The sequence below is a fragment of the Argentina silus genome, assembly GCF_951799395.1.
Source record: "Argentina silus genome assembly, chromosome: 10".
NCBI classification, from domain to species: domain Eukaryota; kingdom Metazoa; phylum Chordata; class Actinopteri; order Argentiniformes; family Argentinidae; genus Argentina; species Argentina silus.
Window position 1 is genome coordinate 11,230,793 of NC_139664.1, and position 9,110 is coordinate 11,239,902.

At 40.7% G+C, this 9,110-nt stretch overlaps 1 protein-coding gene across 3 annotated transcripts; it reads right to left on the reverse strand.

The window, feature by feature from the left end:
- Positions 1-878: 878 nt before the first annotated feature.
- Positions 879-6,967, reverse strand: hacl1 (2-hydroxyacyl-CoA lyase 1). 3 transcript variants are annotated; one of them, XM_083678655.1, is made up of 17 exons: positions 6,738-6,967; positions 6,328-6,432; positions 6,202-6,242; positions 5,982-6,062; positions 5,790-5,862; positions 5,626-5,703; positions 5,344-5,438; positions 4,615-4,727; positions 4,328-4,463; positions 3,994-4,099; positions 3,522-3,605; positions 3,239-3,340; positions 2,956-3,110; positions 2,524-2,682; positions 2,322-2,429; positions 2,011-2,197; positions 879-1,204 (listed from the first exon to the last, which is right to left on the reverse strand). In XM_083678655.1, the coding sequence occupies exons 1-17, from the start codon at positions 6,786-6,788 to the stop codon at positions 1,172-1,174; spliced, it is 1,707 nt and encodes a 568-aa protein (XP_083534781.1). In that variant the 5' UTR covers positions 6,789-6,967; the 3' UTR covers positions 879-1,171. The 3 variants fall into 3 exon arrangements, with proteins under 3 accessions (XP_083534781.1, XP_083534782.1, XP_083534783.1); XM_083678656.1 differs by lacking the exon at positions 6,738-6,967 and having other exon boundaries at positions 6,348-6,379; XM_083678657.1 differs by lacking the exons at positions 6,328-6,432; positions 6,738-6,967 and having other exon boundaries at positions 6,200-6,242.
- Between the last annotated feature and the right edge of the window lie 2,143 nt (positions 6,968-9,110).

Genomic DNA, 9,110 nt, shown 5'->3' on the forward strand with positions numbered 1-9,110 from the left:
CTAAAAATATAGTAGCCTACAACGTGCCCGCGTCACAGCTATTGCACATAAACACAACACAATATCAAAGGTAGATGACCTTGTAAGAGCTGCTCAGCAGCGGGACAGAGAAAACGGTTAATTAAGGATGCATGTAATTCGTGCCATTATAGGCAAACTTGCCAGTTGACCCATGTGCAACAGATAACATTAGTTTACGGATCAAAGGGGCAACACATACGAACAGTTTGGACACACCAAGAACATTTTATAAAATAAAATGGATAAGCATCAGCTGTACGGAATGCGGATCGATCCCTCTAAAGGACTTATTGATCTGACCACCTCCCTGCAGGATGTACTAGCCACTAGCGCAAAATGAATAGCAACGCATACAGTAGGCTAATTATATTGGACATGGCACCGGGGAACAATAAAGACGGCGCTATAAAATGTATGCGTTATAGCAAAGTCTCAACAATACATCACACCTCCACTTTGAACTAGGACTATTGAAATATAAGAACCTTGTGAGCAACAGATCATTTTGCGCTTATTATAGACAGAAGGGATTTACATATAGATAGATGTGTTAATTACTGTAGGGTTAACAGTAGATAATGCTTTTTCTTTGTACCACCCATGATTATATCAATGGTTATGTTTTTCAATGCCCTAAGTAAACATGTCTTCTAATTCGACGAATTATATAGTGAGTTATGCTACTAACTGATTATAGAATAGAAGACATTATCTTGTATTATCACCATGGTGTTTTAAAGTATCTGTGTTAGGGCTGTTTTAAGTGGGCATTGGAAAACATAATCATGTACATTAAATAAAGGTTCAAGTCAACATTTCTGATCAATGAAAAAACAATTGTCACTTGCAGAAAAATGGCAAAGAGGTTTATTTTCCAAAACACAAACAAAAAAGTACATTTTGTCATAAGTCTTAATTGTGGTAATAATCATCTACAAAATTAGTGTAATACTACTATGTAGTAAATGTGACTTGATTTCAACATTTCATAGAAACATAATTATTTATAGATACATTATAGATTGCTATGCTTCCTTACAGCAAACTCCTAACAGGATGTTATAGAGAGACACATCACTGACAAGCTCTCCATCTGGAGGACACGAGGAGTGAGGAAGGTCTTCCCCTCACTAGGCCTCTCCTCCTGGGTCTACAGGTTGGAGCGAGTGAGCCAAGGAAACTCCTAAGAGACACAGAAAGAAGACAGTCAGGAAGGGAATGACAAATAACAGGTGGGTAAGGAAACAGTAGCACACCGCGCCATATGTGATATGTGAGCGAACCACAGCTGGTACCATGTGTTTCAATCAATGTCTTAATGATTAGTTGATTAATCAAATTGGGTGTTACAGATCTAGGCTGTGACAAAAGCCTACACATACTGTGGCCCTTCTGAACCACATGGGAAGATCACCGGAATGGATGTTAGCTTAAAAAGAGCAATACAGTATAGCAGCTATGAAGCACAGTGGAGGCAACCGGCCCCTGAGGAAAACCTCCATGTGGCCTCTGAGAGGACGGGCCTCTCTACTCCAGTGTTCCACTCTCACCATAGCATCCAATCCTCAAGCATGTCTGCACAGGGTTGCATGGATACGTTCAACATAAACAAAGAGGGTCACCCCTCTAATTGCGGGGGCCTGAAATAGAAAGGTCAGGTTGGTGTGAGGTGGAGGGATTGCCTGTGGAATACAACAAAAAAAACTGTTCTGCAGTGCACCTGGAATCAAGGATTACCCTGCTGTCCAGTCTGTCACTCACACAGCCCTATGGCCCTATGTGGAAGATAGATAGAGATACAGCAGAGTTTACCTCAAAACATTAGTTTTAAAGCCTGTGGCTCCCTCATTAGTTTTGTATCCGAGGCCCTTTCTAACCAATTGAAACACTGCCTGATTGGATAAGAACACGAGAGGCATAGCACAGTAACATTTGAAGAAATGATCTTCAGGAGCCATCAATGTATCTTTACGTCGGTTTCATAGTTACCTGTTGCTTCCTGTCTGAGGCGGGGTCAATGAGAACATTGAGGAGACTCGGCCCCTCCCAGTCACTCAGGCTGAGCTGTAAGGCACTACGTAGCTCCTCCTCCGTCCTAACCAGGAACCCTCGTCCTCCGAAGGCAGTCATGACCTCATCATAACGGGCGTCAGGCAGCAGGGTCACAGGGGGGGCTCTGGGGAGAACAACCAGACCACAGCACAAGATACCATACCTTCATTAGAGGGTACCATTTGAGTATGAGAGGGTACCATTTGAGAACCACGAGAGCATGCAGATGCCTCAGTCACATAACTCACACAGTGGTCAGATCTCCCATCTTCCCGATCATTTCCCATGTCTCTGCATCCACACCACTGTATATCCCGTTGTTGTTGACCACAATGATGACTATGGGTAGCTTATACCTGTTCAAAGAGGAAAGCATCAACCATTAAATAGGCTAGGAGGGGTTGACATTGTGGGGAAATGGAGTGATAGTGTGATGAGGTTACTACTAACCTGCACATGGTCTCTACCTCCATACCAGAGAAGCCAAAGGCACTGTCTCCCTCCACACACACCACTCTCTGGCCCGTGTTCTGGCCCCTCTCCACTGCTGCAGCTGCGATGGCAAAGCCAAGGCCCACCCCCATTGTACCGAATGTGCCAGCATCCAACCTGCAGACAGACAGAACACAAGGCTGCATAAAGAAAAATGACCCCGTAGGAAAGTAAAGGAAGTACGAGAGTAAATGTTATGATAAACATTCTTTGGACTTTAAAATACTTGAAGTGAGTGAATACATACTGTATAGTCAGCCCCAGGACAACATTGAATGCACAGGGCAATAAGTCAGGTCCACTCATGATTCACAATGATTTAGCAGCATAAAGGCAAAGGGTATTTTGTAAATTTGACCTTTAATTTCCGTTTCAGAGAGCATGCCTTGCCTGTGTCGAGGAAGGTAGTTGTTCAACATAGTGCGGCCAATATCCATGGTGTTGGCCCCCTCGCTCACTATGATGCAGTCCTGAGGCAGGAATTGAGAGATGTGGTGGAACACTTGGTAGTAGTTCATGGGTTGTGTTGACTGTAGAGCCATGGCCTGGAGAGAGAGAGAAACAAAACCTCATCTCAATGATGAACAAGACAGAGCACGGAATCAAGAAGGGGTAATGAGAGAAGTAAACAACAGGTCTGTCAAAAACTGTCGTGCCACACATAGATACACACCTTTGATACTGTTGCATTGGAAGCAATCTTCTCCTTCAGTGTCTTCCACCATTCCGTATCAGCTTGATATGTCCACCCATCTTGTCGAACACACTCCAGGAGCTAAAAGAATTAAGACAGAGTAGAAATTATGAAAAACAAAGCAAGCACAGTCCTATTTTCCCACAGATAATCCAACTGCCAACATACATTCCTTAGTAGGAATTGAGAATGAGATTCTAACAGGAAAGTTGTAAAACAAGAACGAGAACGCAACAATACCGATTCATACTATTGTATGTACCTGAGTAACAACAGTGTTGATGTCCCCAAGGAGAGCAGCAGCAGGTCTCACATTGTTCCCCATCTCCTCGGCACAAAGGTCAACCTGGATATAGACAGCATATGAGCTATGTTACTACAACATACCAGAAGTTACACAGAAACAACCATGTGGAACACATAACAACAGCTGGAGTAGAGGCGCCAAACCTGGAGAACACACAGCTGCACTCACTGCACCATAAATAACCAGGCACCGCCACACCATGCTAACGCTGAATATAGATGACTGACATGTCTGTTCCCTTTTATGTCACAGAGATTTACAGCACTATGGCAGCTATGGCATTCTTACACAAGGCTACAGAGACTTACTATACAAAGGAGTCATGTACAGTCGATTATGAATGTAACCCTATAGACATACAGTATGAATGAGCACAAACACGCACCTTACATTTTTACAACTGTCCGCATGACCAGCTCTGACATACCTGGATGACCTTTACTTGAGGGTCAAATCTGGGCGGAAGGCCAAAGTGCAGGATCCAGTTGAGCCTTGCACCAAACAGGACCACAACATCTGCCTGGAGCAGAGCTCTGGACATCAAGGCCATTGAAGGGAGAGGATACAGAGAGCATGGTGTAAATAGGGAAAAAGACAGACAAAGAGGGAAATAAATGAAAGAAAATGAAGGAATGAGAACAGTTGTAGTTGAAAAACATCTTATGTGAAGTTTATACACAAGTACATTTTGATACCTTCTATGGTAAAGTGTACGCCTTTATATATTTTGAATATTGAATGAATATGAATATTAGGCTGACCTGGAGCGAGCAGCAGCCACACAGTTGGGGTGGTCATCAGGCAGCACCCCTTTACCCATGGGGGTGGGCAGGAAGGGCAGGCCACACAACTCCACCAGCTCCCGCAGAGCTGTTTCTGCTCGACCATGGGCTGCACCTGTAGAGGGGGACATTACCCAGACCTTCATGACTGTCTTCTGGTTCTATTGCATCATCATGTCAATGTTTTGTGTGTCATATGTGGTAGGGAAAGTCAGGTAATGATTTCACAATGATTGTTTAAATGTGAATCCTGTGTTTTAAGTTACCTTTGCCAATGATGAGTAAAGGCCTTTTGGCCCCTTTCAAGACAGTAAGCGCTTCTGTAATGGCCTTGTGGTCTGCCAAACTCACTGGAGGTGGTGGACAACAGGGCACAACTCTGCCAAAGAAAGGAAGTTAAAAACTGCTATCAATCAACTTGATTGCACCACAAATCACCTAAGAGCCTATCTTTCCTGAAGTTCACGCGTAAAAGGAAAACAAAATCATAGTTCACTTTTCAGAGGTAAGGTCCTCACTTTCAGTGCCCTGCATAAGTAATGGGACAGTGAAGCATTTTCTATTCTTTTGGCTCTACACTCCAAAAGTAATCATACAATTACTATGAGGTTACAGTAGAGATTGTTAGCTTTTACTTGATTGTATTTGTGTACATATTGGTTTCACCATTCAGAAATTACAAAACTTGTTATGCATAGTCCCCAATTGGCTTGACAGGTGTTTCTGGTAAGTCAGATGTGTTCTGTTACATCATTTGTGCAGGCATAAGAGAGCTGTAAATGTCTTTGCATTGGTTTGCTATTGGTGTCTGTCAACATGAGGACCAAAGAGGTGTCAATGAAAGGAACCTTATAGTAACTGTTTGATTTCAAATCCAAACTTTTGTAGTGTCAAGCCAAAAGAAGAAAAAATGCTTCACCGTCCCATTACTTACGCAGGGCACTGTATATCACTGTTGTAACCATTTTAAATAAGTGAACATGGTGGAAACAAACCTCACTTTGCTCCTGTCCACGTTAGCATTGACCATGTCACCAGAAATGTCCACATAACAGGCCCCTGGACGTCCATATATGCTTGTGCGCACTGCCTGGGAGAGACCACACCATATTCATCAGTGGAGAGTAGTTGTGAAAAGCAAAGCTACAGATTTTGAACATAAGGGTCAGAAATCAGTCAATAGTTTCAAGTGATACCGAATGTCCATATCTTAATGCAACAGAGTGAGATTAAGCATTGTTAAGAAGTGGGACTAGACAGAAAAATAGACCTTATACCTTTTCAATGACTGAGGGGATGGCATCCAGACTGCTGGGTCTAGCAGAGAACTTACTGTAGAGTCTACAGGCTTCCACCTGATTATGGGGAAGCAATGAATTACAGTGTGTCAACTCTTCATGCAATAAAACTGCTTATATTTGAAAAAAGAACAGTGCAATACCTGAGGAAACTCTTGAAATGCCCCTGTAGTTTCTTGGTTTTGATCAGAGGAGCCCCCAATAACAACCACAGGCCTGCAGAGAGAAAGTTGGAACAAACAATGACACCAGCTGACAGACTGATATGTCATCTAAATGGCTTCACAACAGATAAAAGAAAGCAACAACAAGGTTTTCTGTTTGTGGAGTCATACCAGCAGTTTATGTTGGCGTTGGCCATTCCACCAAGTGCATGAATGAGTCCAGGTCCTGACACCACCAGACAGGCCCCTGGACTGGAGGGGGATGACAGACTTAATGATGAGACAGTATAACATGACAGTCTGACGCTGATGCTGTCAGACACACTAACGTACAAGATATTCAATACAGATATTCTTATGAATAAAAGCAAATCTATTATTGCGCTCACACCGTCCAGTGAGGTATCCAACCACAGATGCAGCATAACAAGCCTGTTGGGATGATACATCATCATCATCAATGTGCATCCAAAACCACTCTCATGAAATGACAATCTGAAGCATAAAGGTGGTTTACCGCTTGTTCATTCCGCATACCGACATACTTGATTCCTGTTGCTTGAGCTGCCATGGCCACTTCTATGATTGGAACACCAACTATTCCAAACATATATTCAACATTCTGCAGAGATATGATGATTTAGCCTTTTCCTTAGATACACATTGCAAATTCATATCATATTCTATAACGTCAGTTTTTACAAAATGTACACAAAGATAAGGGATCTAGATTCATAGGGAGTGAATGTACATAATAACCATCATACAATGCATGTTACTCTTGGCCCAATTGTTGTGACAATGCAACACATGACCTTTGGCACACTTAAATTCACACGTAGTAGATAATGTTATTGAGTCAATGCAAGGACACAGAAGAGCGGATCCAATTCCGATTGCACATAAACTAAGGACAAACAATTTTACCTGAGTTCTAAGTGCCTCGGCAATTAGTTGAGCTCCAGTTACATCGCCCATGATTGTCCCCCAAAAAAGTCTATTTCAAGTGCAAATGAGGTTAGGAGTTAACATAAGGTATCCTTCTAAAACTTAGTAAAGTTACGTAAGAAAATCATATAACCGCTTGCACATTCCGATTTACGCCACAAAATTATTTTCTAGCTAAACTTCACCAAGAGGACCTTTTCTCTTCTGTCTAACCCGTTAGTATCACTTCCGGGTTTGAAAAAAAGCCAATCAACATGCAGCGCAGTAATACGCCTATTAATTAATCTTTATTTCAAGTATAAGCCTGTATTATCTTTGCCTACGTTCTTCATTCATGAAATTAATACATGGAAAATTACTTTGTTAGACTGCCTTACCACAAATATATATTATTTGACTGTGTGTATTATGTATTGTTCGGATGTTTTGTTGATTTCATTCATGCAAACAAGGAAAAATCTAAAAAAAACATAACAATTTTGAGAAATAATAATTTCCAACTATTTATTGAACTGCATGTTGATACCATACATATTTTTTAGTACAAGGGAGCTTGCAATAAACATATTATACACAACAGAAGTAAATCACTGTACACACGTTGGGTTTTGCTAAACATCATATAGGTTGTTTGGAAACCGTAGTTGATTTTCAAAGCTGGAGTCTGGGATTTTGCTGTTGAGCTTTTCCACCTTGCTGTTCATATCCAGAGAGAGCGTATCTCTGTTGTCAAGATAGGACTGTAGAATCTGGAAAAACTGAGGAGAAACACACAATGGAAAAACATTCAGTGAATAACTAATAACAGGTTTATCGATGATACTGCCAGAAAACCAATCACATTAACACATTTACTGCATGTAGTGCTGTAAATGGCTCTAAAGGTAATAATAGGCCTACATATGCTATTTATTACACACAATTCAAATAGCTTTTCATGCATACAGTAATGCAAACATACTTTATAAGCAAACAATTCATTAACATAAACATAAAAAAAATTCATGGGCTACACACAATTTAATTGTTCAGAAAATAATAATATGTGATATATAGTAGACATAAAGAGTCACAGCATGAATGAATGGTACACCAGAACATCAACCAATATGTACATGAACTTGAGAGTAACTAACCAGAGCCATGCTTTGTGGATTGTTGAGAGATTTCCACTCCTCTATGCTAGATGCATGTTCCGACACAACAGACATGATGCAAAGCATCACCACAGCCAATGTCTGGAGGGCTAGCCTTACCCTGGCACACACACACACACACACACACACACACACACACACACACACACACATCAAAAAATCACAAGTTGGATACTTTGAAACAAAACATCACACTGGTTATTAACATCAGACAAAATCAAAAGTATCATCTCACATATTTATCTTCAGTGTTGCAGATTGGTGGTAGAGCGATGAGTGCTGCCTGCTTCTCCTTCTCACAGTACACCTATTGCCTTTTATACATGTCACTGTGCCCTCCCCACCTCATTCATCAGTGCCAATGACACCATTAGAGTCCAAATTAGAACATCTGGACTTCTCTGATGTTCCTCATCTTAAGCTGTAAGTCTGTGATGTCTCTTTCAGAATCAATTCCTTTGTTGTCTTGTACGCGAAACACCAACTGAACTTTTACTCAAATGTTACTCCATGTTTAACTATAGTAAAATGAAGGTGTAAGAAGGCTGATTTGAATATCATACTGTAGGTTGTTCGCAGCTTATTGTACATCTAACCAACAAACATTTATTTGAAAAGTATTTCAGTTAAGTAAATCAATAAAATATATTCTTAATTGGAAACCAGACAAGTCTTAAAAAGGTAATGAAACTCATACAACACCATGTTGTTCCTAGGAGAAATACAAAGAAAAATGTGACCTTTAATTTATGCATTTCACAAAGGCAACATGGCATTCTGAATAAATCTAAATAGACATAATATTGTAAGTATATATCTAAAGCTTGGGTAATTTAATGGCGTGGCAGTAATGACAACATTTGTACATTCAGCAGAACATGTAACAGTTGCCAGGGGTACATAGAAGAAGCATTTTCTTTTTAATAAAAGAGCAAAACACTAATGACCCATTTGTACCTCCTGGTCAGAGATGACGTATTTCAGTTTGCTACCGGCTCCTCAGTAACAAAGGTGATAATATGCTGGGTATTGACAGCAGCAAAGATACATTTATCCTAACTAAAAGAAAATATTCCATGTTATTGCTTTTGCTTTGATGCATAGTGACGTCACCATATCCCAATTCAAGTTCAAACTGCAAAACGTACTGTCATAAAACAACAAATGACTCATAGTTCATTATTAAATAACATAA

Bases quoted from the DNA above. Each gene is read 5' to 3' on its own strand.
- hacl1 (XM_083678655.1), bottom strand. From the start codon at position 6,788: ATGGGCGATGTAACTGGAGCTCAACTAATTGCCGAGGCACTTAGAACT. The intron at 5,863-5,981 runs GTATGACTCCAC...TTCTCTCTGCAG, and splicing joins AACGCCAACATAAACTGCTG to GCCTGTGGTTGTTATTGGGG. The intron at 5,704-5,789 runs GTATTGCACTGT...CCCCATAATCAG, and splicing joins CATTTCAAGAGTTTCCTCAG to GTGGAAGCCTGTAGACTCTA.